General features: G+C 39.0%; 1 protein-coding gene across 1 annotated transcript in view; it reads left to right on the top strand.

Annotated features, from left to right (window-relative positions):
* The window catches only part of DOCK11 (dedicator of cytokinesis 11), a 197,325-nt gene extending 182,318 nt beyond the window's left edge, over positions 1 to 15,007 (top strand). The window contains exons 49-53 of the mRNA XM_018558995.1: positions 3,483 to 3,693; positions 6,903 to 7,093; positions 7,503 to 7,603; positions 9,834 to 9,972; positions 14,811 to 15,007. Of these exons, the coding sequence (XP_018414497.1) occupies positions 3,483 to 3,693; positions 6,903 to 7,093; positions 7,503 to 7,603; positions 9,834 to 9,972; positions 14,811 to 14,897 (729 nt within the window). The 3' untranslated portion in view covers positions 14,898 to 15,007. The remainder of the gene's footprint in view (positions 1 to 3,482; positions 3,694 to 6,902; positions 7,094 to 7,502; positions 7,604 to 9,833; positions 9,973 to 14,810) is intronic.
* Positions 15,008 to 23,443: the final 8,436 nt, after the last annotated feature.

Genomic DNA, 23,443 nt, shown 5'->3' with positions numbered 1-23,443 from the left:
GTGTAAAAAGGAACACATAACAAACAAACAGAGGGGTTTTCTTTCTTAGCTTTCTTTTTTAGTTTTGGCTGCAAAAGTAGCCTCTACATGGCAGTAAAGTACCATAAATGCCATAGGTCAGCTATGTCAAAAGGTCAATATTGTTGATTGTTCTTGGAACAGCTGCTTTACAGTTGAGGTCTTGTGTTTGACAAGGAGCTCCTCTAAACAGTTGGGACTGAAACTTTCTTGGCAAATGGTGTACAGTACATAACACATACATATACCAATACTATCTAATTTCCCTGTTGTTCCATGGTTTAAAAAGACAACACAACTAATCTTGTGCAAACACTTGCTTGAATAAAAAAATAGTGTGTTATAGAAATGTTGCCACCAAAAACTGAATGTTGTTTTCCCAACAGGTGTGCATGTCTGGAAAATGTGATCACTCTCTCTCTATATATATATACCGTATAGATATCTGGTGTAATACAGCACTGTTAGGGGTATTTATTCCCACCTAGTAGGTTACAGCTTTCAGGAAGAGCATGAACTGGGGAGTAGTGGTCTTAGCTGAGATACACATAATTTTTTAACTTTGGCACAGGACACAGACAACATTTAACTCCAAAGACCCCTCATCACTTTGTTCAAAAACAAGAAAAAAGTTTGGGCTAGAGTTGGCTTTTAATTAATTCTTGGGTACTGCAAATATTTTTGTCAAGAACACAATTACTTTAAGATGATGTGTTAATCCCCTCCCAGAATGAGACATTGGTTATCTGCAGTCAATGAAGCCATCAGTTAAGCTCTAATGCGTAACTATACTCACCTGCGCTCCAAAGATGTGACATTGATGAGCTCCCTCAAGAGCGCCGTCAAAACAAAATTACAAATCCTTTTTCAAATAAATAAAAATGTATTTAATCTTTATGTCTAATAAAGAAAGGAAATAAAGGCAAGGGGCATTTTGCCATGCAGATTGTTCCTGAGGAACTTCTACAGGATAACAATAATAATAGCTGAAATGTTTGTTTCTCTAACATATTTTATATGCTGGGAATGAGTATTCTTAATATCTAATGACATTCCTGTTTAAAAAGCAAAAAATATTTTGGCTGCTTCTAAAAAAACAAATGTTAATATATCTTTTTATCATTAACCACTTGAGTTCTGGATCCTTTTCTTTCTTACTCCCAGACCCAGATTATGTTTTAGAATCTTTTAGATTGTAAACTCTCGCAGGCAGGCCCCACCTAACCATTTTGTCTTTAATTGTATTGTAGCTGTAATGTCTTCCTCATATTGTAAAGAGCTGCGCAGACTGTTGGCACTAAATAATTCCTGTATAATAATACCATTTTACGTTTCAGAGACATCTTGGTTCTGCACCTTGTAACTTTTAGGGGGTTATTCACAAAGCTAGCCGAAAGATCAGCCATAGCTCCGGCTGATCCTTCGGCTTTTAGCCCGTACAGCTCCCAAAGTTGGCCGAGCGGCTCGGTCGAGCTGAAGGCATATGCTTCGGCTCGACTGAGCCGAGCTGAAAGCTGAAGCGGGCCAAACGTCTGGCCAATGGCCAGCCGAAAGCCTGCTACTGTCAGCTGGGCGGAGCCAGCCATCATCTCACGACTGGCTCCGGCCACTTGCAATGACAGATCAGCGTCTCCTGGTTACCATTGACATTACATTGAGAATTAATCACAAATGAGTCAACTCCACCATGACTATGCTGATGGCCTTTACCGCAGACAGGCATCTAAAATTAATGAGTTTCTCACCAAATGTGAAGCAAATTTGGTAGTTTCATTGGAGTGTAGAAGGTATTTCTCTAACTGAAAACTCACTGTATTACATTGCTTTCTTCAATAGCTTTCTTTTCAATAGCTTTGCCGCCACTTTTGTCATTACAATGAGAACTTGATATCACCGCCAGCTCCGCTGAGCTCTCATTGTAATTACAGTTCAGCGCCTCTTGGTTACCTGTTAACCAGGGGACGCTGAACTGTTATTACAATGAGAGCTCAGCGGAGCCGGCCGTGATATCAAGGCCGTGTCCGCTGAACTCTCATGACAGTTCAGCGTCCCCTGGTTACTAGGTAACCATGTAACTATGTTTTTTTGGTGGGACAGATAGGGATTTTAATGTTTTTTTCAAATGCAACAATTAAGCAAATTGAGCACCCTCAGATATTTACCCCAAAACATAAGCCTTAATGTTGGTGGATTAAAATGATACCTCATAAGTGTGATTTTTATATAACATAGCAAAGTTATAATATTTAAAAAATGGAAAATGAATGTTTGCTTTTTTTTTAGGAAAGCTTTATTTCCCTTTCGATACAACATTGTAACACATGCAGGAGAAAAAAAATGGTTTGTGCAACTGGCAGTATAACATAAAGATAAAATCAAATTGGGTTGGCAAGGGCACAATTAGCATGACAACGACTAAACAGGTTTGCGAAATGCAATTGCATTCACTAACGTGAACCTTTGCCTCTTGCACATTAAATGCAAATGTCATCCAGGGAAACATTTTATTAACCCTTGCAGCGGGGCTACCCCCGCACTCCAAGAGTTAGCTGCATGTTTGTGCCTAAGTACTAAAAAAAAAGTTTTACTCACCCAAACTGCCAAGCCAACTCACTGCTTCGCCAGTCAATGAATCATGTCTCCTGCTCAGGTGGAATGTTCCTCAGCGTCCTCACGTCTATACACTTGTGTACAACGTGATGACACAGGGATTCTTAGACCACAGCAGAGGAGGGGGAGGAGGCTCTAGGGATCCAGTATAGGAACAAGCCAGCTGGAATGATCAAGTGAGTATAACCTTTTTTTTAGCACCTAGAAACAAATAAGCAGTTAACCCTTGCAGTGTAGGGGTAGCCCCACTGCAAGGGTTAATAATAATGTTGCCCGGAGTTCTTCTTTAAGCATAGCTGTGTTTTCTGAATAGATCTTTGATTTTACTTGTTGCCTGGAATTGCTCTTTACTGAATGTTGACATCTGCAGCCCTAAGGCAAGGGAATCAAATACAAAAAAAAAAATAAAAAAAGATATTTCTGAAAAAGGAGTGACATTTCCAGGGGCATAAATTCTCAAAGTCAAATTGTCAACATACTTAATTGTCACTAGATGTCATATACACTATGTAAAAATAATGCTTTCCCATGCAAATCCATGTCCTTTATACAGCCTGAAGCAAATTGCTGAACAAACAGTACAAGTGAAATAAAAGGTAAATGTATCTGCTTAACATAGGGGCAAAAATGTGAGCTGAACTATAATTTACTTGTGGTTTGATCTGGTAAATTTACAATGTTTAGGTAACTTGTTTAGGTAAACAATGTTTAGGTAACATGTTTAGGTAAACCATCAGGTAATGGTTTTGCTAACCATTTGGCAAATCCATGGTACAATGTGTTTACTAATCACAGATTTTTGTATGCATTTCTAGATTTATGAATCAAGTATCTATTTTGCTTCATCTTGACAGGTGAATGCCAAGGATCTGGACCTGAAGTTTGCTCATATTCAGATTACCTATGTAAAGCCTTATTTAGAAGAACAAGAGCTTTCTGATCGGAAAACCAATTTTGAGAAGAATCACAACATAACCAGATTTGTTTTTGAAACTCCGTACACTCTCTCAGGGAAAAAACATGGAACTGTGGAAGAGCAGTGCAAAAAAAGGACCATTTTAACAAGTATGTATCCATAAGAATCAGCAAACACATATGTTTGGTGACAATTAGAAAGCCCATTTGGATATATATTGGGGGACATTTATCAACTTGGTCACATCATAAACGTATTTTAAACTCCCTAATTTCAAGTGCATATAGTGACAGATTTATTATCCTAGTTTATGCTTAATTCCTAAATGCCTTCCTAAGGAGAATTGTCTTTAAATTGTTGCAAGCATGCTGGGAACCTCCTGGAGGACAGCTGACTAGCCCTTAAGTGCATCCTCCGATAAGTCGGGCAGAGCCTTGACATGGGCTCAAAGGTAATTGGTTTTATATTATAGATGTGTTTGGAATGGAACAATAGAATCCTTCCCTGCTAGTATGCTGTGAATATGAGAATAATTTTGAAGACCACTGTGGATAGTTCTAAAAGGACCACTATGGTAACAAGCACATTTGACACAGCTGGTATTTCAAAGCCTGTGCAGATCCAATAGAACAAGACAGGTAGTCATTTCTGCTTCTAGCCCAATGTTTCACTTTTCTGCCATACAATATTATGCTTATTGGAAAGGTAGAAAGTATTATACAAGGTCAGGGTGGGATTATAAAAAGACATGAGCGTGGCTAAAGTTCACAGTCCCCCTTTACTATGTGCACGCTCTTCTAGCCTGCACTCATAAAAGGTAACAGGATGTGTGAATACTAGTCGTTAAGGTGCTGAAACAACAATGACCAATTGCTGAAGGGTGGATCAGACTCCTGATTGGTTATTCTTCCCCTTCAGCATAGATGACATCATCAAATGCCTAAGCATTTGGTAACATGACCAGCCACAGTGGAATACCTTAGTTGCAGGTCCCGCAGCCAATGTAAGCATTTTATATTCCCATTTTAAAGGGCCAATACAGTCAGAGAGTACAACATGTATGCTGTTATTATAATGGTCACCTTGAAGTATATCTAAAACCAAGAACAAAAATTACATATATTAGCTTATCAGTCTTTATATGTGGTGGCTACAATATATTTTTAAAGCTTTTCCTCCCTTTTGTTTTGACCTGGTGATCATGCCAGTCATAGGGAGACAACACTCACTCTGTGTCCTGTATCTATGGAGGGGCAGCATTGTCACCCTATGGCAGTAAGTGTGTCAAAACTACATAACACCCCTCTTCATCTCCACAACACTGGAGGAGGTGTTCTGTAGTCCAAGAAGAGAACCTGGGGATGAAGGAGTCAGGGATGAAAACATTGTTTGAGATTCCTGTGCAGCATTGTCTGTTCACTGCAGGAATACACTCACTGCATGTCTGGTACTTTTGCACTAATAGAAGAGATATAAAAAAATGCTTTCAATTGTATATTTACCAGGCCAAAAGGCAGTAAACAAGCGAAGTTTATTGTTAGGGTTTACACACACTTTAATGACTAACACAATTTCTTTTAGACACTACAAGATCCATGCTATTCAGACCTGTTTCTTTAGAAAAGTTTAGGGCACTTAAATGCTTAATTATCACTCTAAAACTTGGCATATTAAACCACAGGGAGCTGATTGATTCAAACCTGGGAAGAAAACGATAGCAACCGATCTAATTTGACCTTTTAATTAAAAAAAAAAGTAGATAAGAACTAAAGTATTGTTTGTTTTGTAATGCAAACACTCTGACATTCCATGCTGATAATTGTACATGCATGCATACTCTCAAACCTGTTATCTTTTGTATTATCCATATTTCATAATATCCATATGCCTCTGTTAATATCTTTGTTTAGCAGCATTAGTGAGATGTGATACCCAACAGGAAAGTCTCTAGAGGAACTATTTGTATTCTTTGACGGGAACTGGACATGTAATAGGCAGTTCTATTCCCAGCCATCATCAGACTCTTGTTATTAGTTTAAAAAATGCAGCAAACAAATGAGAAGAAAGAACAGGGACAAGACTGGGAGGAGTCACATTGTTATGCGTGATGATGATCTCTGCCCCTTATTCAAATATAGGAGCATAATGACATACTAGGAGGGAGGTGAGGAAAGCTGAATCAAGAGGTCAAAATGAATCCCAGGCCCTGGACCGATTGTCTGCACACCATCTGGGGGACCATCTAGAAAAGCCATAATACAGATAGTTTTGTTAGTGTGCGTGCATGCATGCATTATTTTTAACTTAACTTATTTTTAAAACTAAAAGAAACATTAGTTCCGCTTTAAACAAGAATTCTGATTGACTTGTTGACAGCAATTGTGAGCTCATTTCCTTTTCTCCAGTTGTACTGATTTCTTCCCAGAGTATCCAGATAAAATGAATGCAATCTGGCAGGCCTCCTTGGCCTGTTAAAACAATACATTTGTATGTATCTTTATTTAGGCTTTAATCCCAGTATAATTTATTTGTTAAGGTGCCCACACACCTTGCGATAATCGTACGATAATCGCGGGAAATCCCGCGATCGTACGATTATCGTAAGGTGTGTGGAAGCCGTGCGGCCTCTACTACTGTAAGGTCGCACGACTTTTATCTTACGAACATGTTCGAAAACCCGCCAACAATCGTACGATTTTCGGCGGGTGTGTAGCATGTTCGTAAGATAAAAGCCGGACGGGCCGGTGTGCGCATGCACACACTGCCCGTTCAGCATTGCGGTCATCGGAAGCCCGCCCCTCAACGTGGTGGGCTTGCGATCATCGCAAGTACGATCTGCCTGTCCAAGATAGGCAGATAGTACGTTTTTTTAATTGCCTTACAACCATCGCAAGACAAAAGTCTTGCGATGGTTGTAAGGTGTGTGCACAGCATTAAACAGATCTGGCCTATTTTTCCTTGTTGTGGTCGACCTGTAACCTTTGCAACAATTATCCTGGCTAGAACTAGGTTTCCTGTTTTAAATTCTATTATCCTTCCTTTTGCACTTTCATTATTTTGTCATGTCTAATGTATAAAGAAAAGGCTTTATTAAATTACTGGGTGAGGTTCGTACATCAAGACCCTATTTACCCCTCGCCCAATAGTGATTGAGCTTGCTGTAGCTGCTGCAGGAGAATAAAAAGCAGTAATTAGTAAAAGCAATGGTACTGAACTCTAATTTCAAAGAGCTACTTTCAATGGTTTCACTAAATATCATATTTTCTACTTTTCTAGAACAAATTATTTCCAAATAGATTTTTTTACAAAAATATTTCCATTAAAAATTAACTGATGTGCATGATATTTATTTTCCCAGCATCCAACTCTTTTCCATATGTAAAGAAGCGAATCCCAGTAGTCTATGAGCATCAGGTAGACCTGAAGCCCATTGATGTGGCTATTGATGAGATAAAGGAGAAGACAGCGGATATGCAGAAGATCTGCTCTTCAGCTGATGTGGATATGATCCAGTTGCAGCTAAAATTACAGGGATGTGTGTCTGTGCAGGTAACCATGTTTAATGCTGTTCAAGCTTAACTTAATGAATGAATATGAAAGTTACTCACAGTGAGGTAGGCTCAGAAAATGGAGGAAATTCACTGTGTTGCAATGAGAGCCAATAAAATTTCAGCAATCATTTTCTAATCTACACTGAAATAATTGCATCCTAAATTTGACTTTAGCATGGCCCTCTCAGACAGACTATGGACATTTGCTGGTCATACACCTAACCATCAATTAATGATTAATCTTTCACAACCATCATTTTGTATGGCATACATAAAGTTATGGATGAATTTAATTGCCTGTTTATAGAAACTTATTTGATAGATGTCTATGATGTTTACTGATGCATTGTATAATTACATATTTCCTACTTGCCTAGAGAATAATGCTTTTGTTTTTCTATATATAGGTGAATGCTGGCCCTTTAGCCTATGCTAGGGCATTCCTTGATGACAGCCGGTCCAGTAAATATCCCAGCAAAAAGGGCAAAGAGTTGAAAGACATATTTAAGTATGTATTTATATGTTATATTAGTCATTATGAATGCATACTGGGGGGAATTTATCACAACTGGAGCTAACAGAATTTGGAGCAGCTGTGCATAACAACCAATCAATTTCTATCTTTCAAAAACAATTGTCAAATCGATAATTACTTTCCTGTGTCTGAGCCGGCTGCAGAACACATCTTCCAAACAGCCCCTGCAGAAGAAAGTGTAGGTGGGTGCATGCGCAGTGGAGATCACCGGCGGGGAGAAGAGGAGAGACTCAGAAGTGAATGCACACAGCCGGGAGCGTCCATGCTGGACAGACTCAATGGGACACAGAAGTCTGCGCTGGATCAGAGCCGGCACCAGCGCTGGATGGACTGTTGGAAACCAGAGGAAGGAAGAAGATGTTCAGATCAATAGGCATCACATAAGGTAAGTATTAATAGCAGAAACAGAATGGAGGGGAAAAATATTGACTTTAATGTCACTTTAACTTAACAAACTGAAGAGAGAAGCTAAATGGCTGCCATGGGCAACTGCTCCAGATTCTGTCTGCTCCAGTTATGATAAATTCTCCCCACTGCATAAAAATATAGATGGCTGCAGACTGAAGTTCTGACCAATAAGTTATACTCTGTCTGCTACTGTAGGTACCATACTATGACATATGTTTAAAAACATCCAACAGTCCGTAGTAATTAGAGTGGTCAGAGCCAGTGGCGGGAACTACCGCCGGTGCCGAGGCCTGTGGCTGTGGGGGGGCCCAGTGGGGTCCGGTCCTGGGCTCCCCCACAGCCTTAGTTGTGAAATGCTATTTAATGTTATCAGACAAGTGGATTATAATGGGGAATATTACACTGTAATGTTCCCTATTATAATCTATTTCTCTGATTAAATTATTACAGGTATGCATGTGATCTATCAAAGTTTGAATGTGCAGGGTCTCAGGTAAGTCCAGCACGCTACTGCAACATTAGAGACCGCTGGGGGGGTGCGGATGCCAGTGTGATCCGCTCCCGCGCCCCCCCCCTGTCTTGGGAGGGGGGCCCAAGATAAAATCTTGCACCAGGGCCCTTTGGTTATTAGGTCCGCCACTGGTCAGAGCTGAGAACTGAGGAGCTAGGATTAATTGCACAAATTCCAGAGAGATAGGGAGCTACCAGATTATTCATCCTGCTATTCTTGACATTTGTTTTATTCACTATTTATAACTCTGTTATTTACACAGGACCTAAAGTAACTTAAACGCAACACCTTCTTATAGGAAAAAGTAAAGTCCTGTAATCCATATCTCATAGACAGAGTGGCCTTTCACATGTCCAAATGCCTAGGCATTTTGTTGCATGTTCTCAGCTGCAGGATAAATTAAATCAGGCTTTGCAGTGCAATGCAAGGCCCGCAAATACTGTTTAGGCCCCCTCGCCCTACATAAATCTGCAGCTGATAGTAGGTTTACAACTTACTTTAAAAAAGTTAGATTTTATACTTACCTTTCCAGGTTCTTTGTAGTGATTGTTAAGATGCATATAGAGGCAGACTACCCTTTACAAGTTCAGGAATGTCATTCTGACTCAATTTGGATGTGGTGGCACACAGCTGGCAACCTTGTCACCACCATTTAAACAAAGGGTGGAGTCAGCACAGTCAAAAAGGCCTTCCTTCCATTTGACAATAATCGCTCCAACAGTAGTTTCCTTCTCACCAAGCTTCTTGCTGATGGCCTTGTAGCCCATTCCAGCCTTGTGCAGGTCTACAATTTTATCCCTAACGTCCTTTGACAGCTCGTTGGTCTTGCCCATGGTGGTGAGGTTTGAATGGAACAAAGGTGTCTTTTATATACAAAACGAGTTGTCGTTAGGAGAACCTTCTTAAATTGACAAGACTAATCTGTGTACCACATAGCCAGTCTGTGGGAGCCAGAATGATTGTTATTTGGTAGGGGATCAAATACTTATTTTACTCACTGAACTGCAACTCAATTTATAACATTTGTATCATGTGTTTTTTTTTTCTTTCTGGATTTTTGGTTGATATTCTGTCTCTATCATTTAAAATACACATATGATAAAAATGATAGACTTTTCATTTATTTGTAAGTGGGCAAACTTACAAAATCTGCAGGGATCAAATCATTATTTTCCACACTGTATGTCAAAGACAGATATTACACCTGTAGAGGAATACTGAATGTTAGCTTGAAGGGAAGTTGTATTAATTTGCATCAATATCTCTGTTCATATCTCCCTGTAGACAGTTTATACAAGCATGTGGCACCGCACTGGATTTGAATGAACAGCTCATTAAAGAGGATCAGTTTGAATATCATGAAGGATTAAAGGCAAACTTTAGGGATATGGTGAAGGAACTTTCTGAGATTATTCATGAACCGGTATGTATTTCCAGTTGTGTAATTCCACCTCTAACAGGCTTATTCAATAACACATTGTGATCAGTGGTAATGAGGTCCAAAGTACAGTAAGTCTAGCCATAAATGTCTTAATCCTATCCCTGGCCTAGGCGACCATGGGATTTATAGAATCACCTTTGTGGCAAAAAACAGAAGTGATCATTTTGATCAATAGAGATTTTCCAAATGGTTAGAAAATCTCTGAGCAACCTGGTTTTTGCTTGCCTCTTAGTAAGCTGTGTATGTGATGCTTGTAATCAATGTAAGCTAAATAGCTTCACCTAAACTTAGTTGTAGGGGATTTTCTAGGGGTCCTTTAAGGTTACTCTGTAGCTTAAATAAAGTTGCTTAAAAAAAAAAATACCTGTAAAAATACAATTACCGCTTCTGCTGTCCACACTGCCAGACATCACTTCAATGCAAATAAATCCCTGGGTGAAGTTATATTTGAAACTGACTCTTGTCGGAGCGCTGATCTCCAGTGTTCCCCGCTGTGCTCAGTGAGTCCTCCTGCTTACCCCCCACATGACTACAGGATATAGTAGTGATGTAGCGTTCAGAGGAAGGCATTGCTTTCAGCACCTATACCCACTCTAGCTTGTGATTATTGGATTACATTGATGAAACAAGAGAACCTGTTAACAGGGACATTGTAAAAAAAAGTGAACCTAGGCAGAAGATCAGCTGCAAAATGCCTATTGTAAAGGCTAAAACATTCATAACTGACTTTTCTCACACTGTTTGAAAAATAAGGGTGCCCGAGTCTAGATCTGCTTTACGTTTTGCCATGTGTTGTATATTACTGTTTAGTTATTATCTCCTTGAGGTTTTTATGGCTGCAAAGTCATATAATTGAAGTTTTGCATATGCAGATATCATTTCCTGTGTTAGCACTGCAGTAGACAGACATTTGTTGATATATTTTACCTCTATTCATTGAGAAGAGGAAGGCTTGAGTGACCTAGGAGACATGGCCCTGGTTCGTGCAAACGTAACAATCAGACTTTTATCTCACCCACAATAAGGGAGTATGGTGCCAGGAATTCTAATGTAATTTACAAGGTACAATAATAGCTGCAAAACAAAAAGCACGCATCAGCCTCTGTACTGCAGATTTGGCTTCACTGACTGGCAAAGGTACCTGCATTAAAAGAATGATTTAACCGAAATACAGTTAGCCAGTTCATACATTTGATCTGTATAATTATTGTGTGCATTAAATGGTGTAGATTTAGTTATTGAAAATGTATAGTTATCTGTATTTACAATTGCATATCTGACTTTAAGTGACTTTTCACCTTTTTACTACAAGCTGAAGAGCTAGATATATATCTATATATATAGATAAATATCTATATATATAGATATATATATATACATATATATAGTTCACTTAACTCCCGCTTCTACCCAGCAGCATATGCTCAACTTTCCTTACTCCTTTGCAGCTCGGTTCATCCCCGGAAGTGAAGTAAATTGCCCAACTCTCTGTGAGCTTACGGCAGTGTGTAGTTAAGAAATAAAAGAACGTTTTAGAACTAAAAGAATGAAAGAAGAAAATGGTCACTTTATAACAAACACAAGGAACAATTTACAGGACAAAGGGTACTACTGCATTAACATTCTAACAAATGCATGATAAACAGGTACCACCTTACAAATAACACAGAGGAAGAATACTGTGCCATTATCGCAATGGTTCAAAGAAAGAAAGAGAAAGGTGACAGAGTCAGGTGGTGGAGCTGACCAATGAGTGCTTGCCATTTGTGTGCAAAATTTTAAACTGAAACTCCGTACCTCAGCACTTAGCTTCAGTTTGGGAGGAAACTGGAGAAGCCTGAGCTTTGCAGCCATGATCCAGTGATCACAATCGCAATGTTTTTTAGGCCTGAATGCATACATTTAAAAAAAATGCATTTAAATATGTATTTCTTTAAGTTACCCTGCGATGTGGTGCAATACAATGCACATGCTATGGCTAGGTGCATTGGAGTGCCATTAAGAAATAATTGCACCATCTCACACCTAACATTGCAACATACGATGCAGGGTAGCGTGCAGCATCAACACGTTGTTACATTGCATAGATGTGAACGGAGTCTTATATAAATGGCATTTCAATTTTGGGATAATTTCAGTCCACTTGCATCCCTCATGCATACTGTGTTACAAATATTTTGTAACAACGTTTTGTAATTGTACTTTGTAAGTTGGGTATTTTGGTATACGAAGTTTTGCGTGCAAACATAGTACAGTTGTTTCTTGTTTTTATCATAGTACAAGCGTCATCAATCATCTACTCAAATCGTATGCAAAGTATGAAAACAAAACACTGTTGCTTTCTAATAAGGACAGCTTGTATAACAATAATCAAGTTGCAGTGCAAAGGTAAACCTTATCTATACTTCTGCACACAGTATGGATGATGGATGAGCTTATCAGACAGCAGATTTCAAGAATGGGTGGCAGGACAGGTCATTCATTATCTTTTGCAGATTATTTTATGTTACAGAAGGGCAAAGCTTTAAAAGGCAAAACTCTAGGCAGATATAAAAAGCACAAACAATCCTGCCTCTGTATTCATTATTACATAATTAATGTATTTTATTTGCAAGCAGTTTAGGTAACTAAATATGACCTGTTATCAGCCTCTTGCAGTCCCTGAACAGGATAGCTGAGTGTAAGAGGAAGAGGCAGCACAAGGAGCTAATCAGTTCAGGTGCTGACAAGAAGCATGCTGATAGGAGGAAAAAGCAAAGTAAAAGAAATGAGCTCATCACTGTGCTGATTCTCCTTTCACTTTCCAGTCACATGCTGGGTACAATACAACCTGGGTCAGAGGAATTGGGTTGAATTATGCTGGCCATCAAACTGAGGCTATCTTGTGGCAGAAATTAAAGGAATTTCAGGGGAGATTTCTGGACTGAAGCAGAATATTGCAGCAAAAGCTGGTTTTGTTATCTTACCTTTTATTGGTTTATTAATTTGTATCTTATTATTTTTGGCTGATGTTCCACTTTACGGTACAGAATAGTTTAATGCATGCAGTAGCAATGACAAAACAATAATGGGTGATTTCTGTAAGTAACTAACAATAGCCAACTGTGTCATTACTAAAAGCTAAGATAGCAATTTCTCGAGGAACTTATCCAGCTGCACGTAAAGGTCAGGAAGGAATTTTTTCCTCCTTGTCGGGAAAGGGAGCGGTGTCTTCCTCTGAACCAAAACTGCAGAAATTGTTAGAGGTTGACATTGATGGGCATGAATCATTTTTTCATCCTTGTTAACTATATCTATTATACTTTTTGTGCAGGAGGCATATTTTGAAGTATTTGCAGAAACATGTTACATTCAGCATTAGCAAAAAAGAGTGTATAAAAATCTTACTTGTTTGGTGCTCATTTGTTCTCCCCAGCAGTTGTGCAGCACAAGACAATTGTTTCTGGTGTAAGTTAGATCGATTGCTGTGGACACTGTTTTCATTTTGTACTGTAAAAACAAGCAGTCGTCTGCAAGATGAATCCAAACTTTAACAATTAATTTGAAAGCGGAATAATCACTTTAAATAGATAAAGCTGACTACAGGCTTTTTCCACATTTTAATTGGAGCACGCTCCAGCTCCTGCCATCTGATGCTCTGATGACTCTTTGGAGTTGTATAAACTGAAAGCTTATTTCAGCACAGCTGAGAAGTAGTCAAGCTAAGAATGTGAAAAGAAGACTGAGGTCCACCTGCTGGCTGGATAGATGATTACACAATAATAATATGCAATATTTCATATTACAGAATTGAAAAACAAAAAAGTAAAAAAAAAACTTTAACAGTTTTTTAGTCCTGACTAAAAATGGGCTCAGATTCAGGCGAAATCGTGGTGTAAACCTGAACACCTCTGAACCCAGAAGGTAGCTCCTTCCGCTGCCACCCAGTCAGGAGCGGCTGCAGTATTCCTGCAGTTATAAGGAAATAAAGGGGCAGGATGGTGTGACATCATTGACTTTATATGGCAACATGCTATATTTGGTCAAAGACGTATAAGGTCAAGGTGAGCACAAAAGCATCCTGCCCCTTTGTTTATGTGCAGCTGCAGGGCGGCGAATATCCTTTTCGGGCTCAGTCCCAACCTGAGCTCATCCCTACTCCTGACCTTATTAAGAAAGCAGAAAACTACAATCGGCTATACATTACCTTTAATGTCTGACTATGACCCTCTGCAAAGATTTCATCTTGTCTGCAACAGCCAGGGCTGTGCTCAACTTCCAGATCCCCTCTGTAATGTATTCTGCATATATTCCTATAGAGGATCCATTACGGGGGCCTGTGACAGCAGAATACTAGTTTCAGTTGCTCTCTAGACCACTATCTATAAAAATACACATACACTGCATTCCAGAGAGAGGAAACAGAGAGCTCAGCCAGATCCCAGGCAAATCCTAGGGCTAAGGTTGGGGGAAGATATGCTTAATGAACTTGGTAATAGAAACTAACATGGTAGAAAACCTTGCTTCACTCTACCTCAAAGTTAAAAATGGGTTATATTCCAAGAAATACACTTATATATTTGATCTGTACCTTAGACCGAAAGGAGGTTCACTTTTAGAAGCAAGAGTCTAAAGCAGAGACAATTAGAAATTGTGATCCTGTTGTAATATCTAAAGTAATGCAAAACTGCATAGAGCACAATGTTTGGTATAACGTTTTCCTTTTTTTATGCTTTCATTGGACAGCTGTGAAGGTAATTTTATCAACTCATACAAATGTCATTTATTGCATAGCATTTAACACTGCCGTATTCATAGGAACTATGATTTCCTCCTTACAGATGTATGAAGAATACAACAGCAATTCCTCCTGGATGCAGAATTCTCTACATGTCTTTTGTGCCATCAGTGGGACTGCAGCTGAATAATCTCTCTACAGAAACAGAATAACAGAACGCAATTTTTACCTGTCTCAGGAATTACCCAACACAGACTTCTGTTTTGATTTGATCAGTGGGAAAAAGACATGGTCTGCAGAACAAAAAAGAGTTACCACTGGGAAAATATTCTACTCTTGCACTCTCTGTATGAATTGTATTGTCTAAAGTGTTTAAGCTCAAGTATACTTGTTATACAGTATAATTCTGTATAAAACAATCAGCAGTGTTCATGAATGTGTGTAGGTGTGAATATAAAGGTGTTTTCCACTTTCAGTAGGTGGTAAAAATGGGAAGTCCCTTTAGTGGAGGACTAGTATGATGAGGTGCTTCCAATTTCTGGAACCTTGCTGATTGAAATAGGGTCCTGTGGAGCTCTAGGAAAATCTTGTCTTTCTATAGCTTACTCTGGTTTCAGATGCCTCTTAAATTAAAGAAACCTAACGGGTTTTAGTCTATTCTTTGGCCTTACAGCAGACCGCAGTTAGATGAGCAGAGTTCCAGAATAGGGAACCTCATGCATTGTGTATTAAAGGATCACTGCTGTGAAAATATTTGTATTCTGATAGCTGTATGTGGTAATGATTGCGAAAATAGTGTTCAGTATATTAATTCATTTCTTATTTCACATGTTTTATTTATATTTATCAGCACATTGAGCTGCAGACCAATTGTGACAGTGACAGGAGTTGAAACAAATACTGCCAGAGGTGCTTGAGCTGTTACAACATTTTTTGTTATCATAAAGTTTAAACCGTGTAAATAAAACCTACCTCCTCTGGTGGTTTTATAGCTTGTCCCAACCTCTATCATTGTCATTTTTGTTGGTCAGCTTGGTGTATATTTAAAATGAACATAAATATAAATAATGGCATGTTTATTTCATATACAAACAAATTAATATATGCAGTACTATCGTTATGCACGCTAACTGTCTATAGTTACAAGAATACAATATTTTTTCATCATGATGGTCCAATAACTCCCACTTTTAAATAAAATGGAAAAGCGCTAAAATATGTGCCCATAACGTATATGAGCAGTGTTTGTTAGTTCAGGTCTCAAGGTACCCTGCACACGTCATTTGTTCCTTTATCCCGCACAGATGATTTAACTTGTCTTTTGCTCAGCAGTTCTTCCCAGTGAGGAAATCCTGAAAACATGACCTCTCAGGGTTACTTGAGAGCTGAATTTGAGAAATGCTAGTTACAAGATTTAGGTCTTGTTCTCAATGGCCTCAACTTGAATAAGAGCAGTATGTACAGCATACAAAAGTGTTTTTAAAGGCTTTGGCAAGCTGTGGGCAGCTTTGTGGGAGCCTGTAAACAACTTTAAACAAGCTGCTGTAACTTAGGTTTTTTAAGGGCTTTACATAATGCTTGCCAAATTTTTAAAACTGAACTCGGAGAACAAAAACTTTAATTAAAATATATTCCTCTATTGCCACCAAGGATTTAAATCCCCTTTGTCACCACCAAATTCCTTTGTAATTCCAGTTATTACATTGTATAGTCATTATGACTTAGCTTTATAGGTAAGGGAGTGGGACCCAACATGCTCTACCCACTGCAAGCTGCCTGTAGAAAACTACATGAGGGGGCAGATACAGGACCAGTCACCTTGCACAAGAAGAAAGAGCAGCAGTGACTGGTCTTAATACAGAAATCTTTTGTACAGCAAAGTTTCATGCTGGATGAATTTTCTGGAAGAAATAAACAATGGACAGCAATATTCAGGTATAATACTCATGCCTCTTGTATTCAGATAATATTTGCTTATCATAGAGTTCAACAAACACTTTGCAAAAGCTTGCTGTACACGATGCTCTTATACAACCTGAAGCCTATGCGAAAAAGGTCTTTGGGCACTGCTGCACTTGCTATCAGTTACCAAATCACCAGATCATAGCAGTGACATTATGAAATTATATGAGATTTATATGGCTTGTATATGCAATTATGTAGCTCATCTATTTGGCTGAAATTGCCAAAGATATAACAATGATTTGCTGCCATGCGGGAGCATAACCCACTATCAAAGCTGTGCCTAGTGGGAGCTGGACATATTCATGAAAGTGGAGTCTTTCAGTTGACTAAAAATGCATTAAAGCGGAACTATTCTCACTTCTTCTCCAGTGATGCGACAGCCACGAGGTATCTGCCGCTATCATTATTTGCTCAGTCCTCTTAATGGGTATGGGATCTTTGGACATCTTGACTGGCAGCTCCAGGATGACGTAAAAGGTTGTGGACACCTGACCATCATGCCTACTTGATTACCAAAATTGTGTGGACACCCGTTCAAATGTAGTTTAGCATTCCCATGGTACTGCATTTTGAAGGGTACTGACACTTTTAGACAAGTGTGCATTTCAGCATTTTGGGGAAGACCCTTTTCTTTTCAGAAATGACTGTGCTGCGATGCAAAAAGTGTCATATGCTGAAGATTCCACTGACATTTCTACCTTTGCAAAAGAGAGAAGATTGGATTCACTGGAGGATATACTGTTAAGTATAATACATGTATTTTATAGAGACACTTTTATTAAAATACATAGATCCAGTGTCTCTTTAAGCTTGCAGGTATCCCAAAAATATTTTTTATGGTACCCACTGCCATTTATAATCAACACAAGGTATCCAAATGAGTCCTGAAGTTATGTTCTTAGTGCCTAAGCTATGATCTGAATTTTGAGACAATTTATGATCTGCATTCTGAGCACTGTAGATGCATTGCCTTATGATGTCTCTTAATCCTAGTAAACTGACAGGCGTCATTCCCATGAGTATTTTTCCAGCCCACAAACCATTTGCTTCCTCTGTGCATTGTACACTTTGAATAAAGTGTGTACCTCTACTGTAAATGTACTGTATATGTAATGTGCAAGTGCCTGAATCATTTTAAATGCCATTTCTATATGCAAGTGATATTTTTTTAGTTTCTTGTGTTCTGTATTGATTCAAAAATGGTAATACTATTTATTTTATAGCAGAGCTGGGCTTGTATAATATGTGGTCATTTTCTTCGTATTACATTTCTGCAGCATTTGCTGAACACATACTTTGATACTATCTTTGTTTTAGTAGTACAGTAAATATTTTCAAAATCCTGAAGGCATGTCGTAGTGTTATCCTAACAATTGGATGGTTGATGTTGGGAAGAAAAGTGGGTGGCATTTAGATAACAGGCAGAGATTTCATATTTCACCTACCATCAGTGTTTTAGATCTGCAGGGTATGTAGAACAATATTGATGCCATTTCTATATAACAGCCTGTTAGATTTACATTTATCTAAGCAAAATGTTAAATACAAAGCTGAAATACATATGTGTGAACTGTTTACCTGCGAACAATTTGTAATCCTTTCATTCCGTTCAGCGGGTTTTCCAATCCAGGCCACCCTAACACACACCATAGGCTGGTCTTGACCATTTATTTTCTCCACGGCAGTCAAAACAATACAAGGCTGTGATTGGATAGTGACTAGAGGTGAACCAAAATTACATTTTGAGACCGGAAGCGAAAATAAAAAAAATATCAGACCGAAAACCAAAATATTTTTTTTACTAACCTTTTTAAATTTCTCAGAATATTTTGTTTTATTTATTTTTTCTAAACTTTTTTATTATTTTTATATTTTATTTTTATTAAATGTGGGGCTTTGGGGAAATGTCCGGGGTCTAAACAGACTCCTGACATGTTCCCTTTTACAATAGAAAAAGACATTGAGGACACAATTTCTATTTCTGCAGCCGTAGAACTGAATTATTATTATTATACAGGATTTATATAGTGCCAACAGTTTGTGCAGCGCTTTACAATATAAGGAAGACACAATGACAATTTAATTCAAGACAAGATGGTAAGGAGGGGCCTGCCCATGAGGCCTTACAATCTAAAAGGTAGGGGCAAGTGATACATGGGAGGTAGCTGTGTGGGGATGAATTGTTTGAGAAGCGATAGTTCAGGGGTTAGGTTGAGGTGGGATAGGCTTCCCTGAAGAGATGAGTCTTAAGGGAATGAACAGGAATGCTCTATACTGAGTGTTCTCGTTCATTCATACATTGTGGATATAGTATGAGTTACTATGTACACAATCACGAATGAATAGGAAGAGATGTAGCTCACTGAATGTTTGTACCGGCTCTCCATCGTGGACCAGCTTTCACAGGAGGCTAAGCAGGCGGTGTGGAGGGGGGGCTCGGTTCCATTTGACAGCTGACTCCTCCCCCTCACCGCTGGCTCTGCCTCCTGTGACATCTGACAGCTATCTCCGCCCCCACACCGCTCTCCTGATCTGTTACAGGAGGCTGAGTGGTGCGGGAGGAGAGCTCGTCCTGTGACACACTCACATCGCTCTCCTCCCCGCCCCCCTCTGCCTTCTCTGACAGTTTCTCTCCTCCCCGCTGAACGCTACTCTGTGTCAGAGGGGACAAAGAGCAGTGCACAGCGGGGAGGAGAGAAACTAAGGATGCGCCGCAATTTGTCCCTCATGATAATCAACTTGTCCTGATACAAAAAAAATAATTTTAAACAAAACCGTATTTAGCAGTGCTAAGAAGGGCTTCTCATTGGTCAGTGCCGTCAGGTAACCGCGTTGACCAACGAGTGCTTGCAATTTGCGAGCGAAATTCAGAATACATGGAACAGGTACAGATAGTACACCCGCACTGGTGGATGGGAAGGACCGTTCGCCGAAAGGTAGATATAGTGGGAGTGAGATTTTTGCGGGTAATTACATTTTCCCAAATTACTTGGGAAAGTGAATATACCCTCCAGGGTTGGTACAGACTTGGGGATTCCCGGGACGTGCGATCGTGTGCGGTTGCATATAGCGGTTGCATACAGCGGTTGCATCCTCATGTATGGGGTTACATCTGCGTGGCAATCACTGAAAAAATGTAGATGTACCTATTTTCACGACATGCACCGCGCAGTGTTTTTAACCCGTGATCGTGTGGGATGGATCGCCCGGGCAGTATTGCAGCAGGAAAACGCGCAATCTGCCTGGTACGACTGGGGTGCCATTAGAAATAATGATACTGACAGTGCGATCAGCTTCACCGATTTTTTTTCTGCTGTCACCACTGGAGGGTCAACTTGGCCTTGTGCTTAGGGTCATTGTGGTGCTGGAAAGTCCAAGAGCGTCCTATGCGCCACTTTCGTGCAGAAGAATTTGCATTGTCTGCCAGTATTTTCTGATAACATGCTGCATTCATCTTGCCATCAATTTTCACAAGATTCCACGTGCCTTTTGAGCTCACACACCCTCAAAACATCAGTGAGCCACCACCAGGCTTCACAGTGGGGGTGGTATTCTTGTCGTTATAGGCCTTGTTGACCCCTCTCCAAACATGGCACTTATGGTTGTGACCATAAAGTTCTGTTTTGGTATCGTCACTCCAAATTACAGTGTGTCAGAAGCTGTGAGGCGTCTCAAGGGGTTGTGCATATTGTAACCGGGCTTTTTTGTGGCATTGGCGCAGTAAAGGCTTCTTTCTGGCAACTTGACTATGCAGCTCATTTTTGTTCAAGTATCATCGTTATGTGCTCCTTGAAACAACCACACCGTCTTTTTCCAGGGCAGCCTGTATTTCTCCTGATGCTACCTGTGGGTTTTTCTTTTCATCCCGAACAATTCATCTGGCAGTGGTGGCAGCAATCTTTTTTGGTCTACCTGACCTTGGCTTGGTATCAAGAGATCCCCAAATTTTCCACTTAAAAAGTGATTGAAGAGTACTGTCTGGCATTTTCAAGGCTTTGGGTACCTTTTTATATCCTTTTCCATCTTTATAAAGTTCCATTACCTTGAGATATATACTAACTTAATCAAATATTTGTACTGTATATCTCAAGGTATATGAGTATACAATAGGTGGTTTGGCAGTTACAAGTGTATATGCCATTTACTTATGAGATTCTTATTTCAGCAGTTTATAGATGCAATATCTGAAAATAAACACCTGAGAGTCTCCTGAGGAAGCAGAACAAAAGTATTTGCGTTGAGTTGTGTCTCTGTTACTGGGAATACCAGCATTCAACCTGTGATGACGGATATGGCCTGTATGTAAAAAGATAATTGAGTTGAACTTGACAACAAGGATATGATAAATTGCTAGTCCAGATTGTAAATGGGATTCTCTCTCAGAGAATAATAAAATGGTGATGTCAATCGTCTTGGATACATTTTATGATAGAACAAGTATTTAAATAGGTGATATACATACATACTTTTCAATAAAGTGATTTAAATGAAAAAGTGTTGTGGTACCATTAAAGTCCAGCATATACTGTACATATTCTTTTTTCTTGGTTATGATTGGATAGTGAAGAGACAGCAGCTCCCCAGTGGGATCATCTCTGTGCTGTCTCCTCCAGGCAGTAAGTTTCGTTTGTTAGATTTCAAACACTGTGCAATGTAGAACAACCAGATTGACAGTGCTGTCTCTACTTCCACTGGTCTGCATTGCGATGTACAGAGATTCACAGGAGGCAAACACAAAGGCAGATTGTGGTACTATAGGGTCACTTTAGCAATGTTTTCACCCAAGAATTACACATTTTTAGTTTTAAAGAATGTGTAAAAGTGTTGAAAGTTGTGTAACTCTTGGGTGAAAACATTGATAAATAGGCCCCTATATCAAAAATAAATTTGGTCTTTTATTAAATACATAACTGGATTAAATCAGGGTTTTTTGTGTTTGCAACCTTGCCCATTAAAGGCAATTGTACTTATGACCCATTCTTTAGCTCCAAAAGTGCAACCACTTAAGCAGTGTTTGCTACAACTATGCATGAGTCAATGAACCCGTCAGTTTATTTATTCTATGGAATATTTCTATTCTCATTTGTCAAGTTCCTGGAGAAACATTCTATTAATTCTTGTAACTTCTAGTATAGTAAACCCAAGGACATTGGAGGGATGTCATGTACTAGTTTTCAAATATTTTGCCTTCATTCTTTGTGCAGAGCAGAGAGAAAAAAGTGACACAATTACTGGAGTATTCAAGGAAACCCATCTACAAACAAAGTACTGTTGACATAGCTGTAAGTGAGATAAATTAAACTTCATTGACAATTCTAGAAACCACAGCTGGATGCTGACTGAAATAGAAAGGTAGAGATATGTTATTTCATTTTTTTTTAGTTAGAAAATGGAGGTTTCCAGAAAACTAAGTATGAGGGAAATAAACCAATTGCCATTGCTCCTTCTGAACATCTTACTCGGCTGGATGTGATAATTGAACATCATTATTATTCTGAGTCGCTGACCCAGGAGAAATATGAAAAGCAGGAATTCTGCATTCTTGTTACAAGTCAGTGACTCAGACGGTGTTTAAGCCAGAGAGAGCCAGGCAAGCTAGCATTTTCAGAAGGAAGTCAGCAATGGCAGCCCCCATAATTCTTTTATGACAGGTTTTCATTAAAATATAACTAGATAAAAAAGGCATGATGCCTGAAGGGGACTCAAATTCCTCTGCCTTTAAATATGTTAGTTTTCTAATTGGCCCTGAACCTGACCTATGTAAGACCAATAGAAAACCAAGATCCAGTACCTGAGTACATTGCATTGCTTGCAAGCCAGCCATCAAGGCATTTGTAATTCAATACAATCTTTATCTTCATTGCCCTAAATACCATCAGGTTAATTATGAGAAACCTGTACACAACCATGCAGGTCTATTTTGGTGTATGTGGAAAAAACTGGCACATGACACAGCATTGCTTATAGGATACAATGGTATATGGTGCTGTAACCCCAGGCTAATGTGCCATTTTTTTAAAGTAGAAGTCCAGCCAAAACACAGAGCACACAGCATTAAATCATTAAAAAAACTAATAGTTTCCAACCTTTCCCTACTCTACTAAAAAAGATGATTTCTGCACAGTACCTGCCAGCCAGGCCTTTTTAATTTTTAGTTTTAGATTGGGAAAGAGTTTTAGAGTGTTAAAGAGTTGGAACCTTTGTCGGGTTGGCATTGTTTTCTTGTGTCCTCTGGTGTTGTCACCCAGACAGTAATTGAAGTGATATCTACATGAAAAGTGCACAGCAATAAAAACCAGGCAGAGCACAGTCATCTTTCTCCAGGCTTTGCATGGCATGTCTTAGTGTAGCATTAGCCATACTTAAGGTTATGAATGAATGATTGCTTCTTCAGTTGCACAATCGGAGTTGCTTTGCATGATTCTATTATCCCATGATTTAGGGATCACATATTGCATCTAAACAGATATTTAAAACTGAGATTTAGATAATCACAGAAATATGCAGATCCCAATTCACTCATTTTAAGTTACGTTTACCTGCTATTGTTCTGATTTGCAATTTGATTTACAGTCTTCTTTAGGTGATTAGCTGTTGGTAAATCTTAAGAAGATTACACAGAGACACTACAATCAAATGCGTATTCCATCAAATGATGTGACATCATCTCTCATCCTTCAATAAGAGAACACCTTGTGTTCCTTACACACTGGTGCAGTGTGTAAATTATCATTTTTTTTTCCTGGAGCATGGCTTTAAATACAGACTAAA

Source organism: Nanorana parkeri, unplaced genomic scaffold, assembly GCF_000935625.1.
Source record: "Nanorana parkeri isolate BGI_ZX_2015 unplaced genomic scaffold, ASM93562v1 scaffold373, whole genome shotgun sequence".
NCBI classification, from domain to species: Eukaryota; Metazoa; Chordata; class Amphibia; order Anura; family Dicroglossidae; genus Nanorana; species Nanorana parkeri.
Note: the sequence above shows the minus strand (reverse complement) of the source record. Positions and strands in the feature narration are given on the sequence as shown.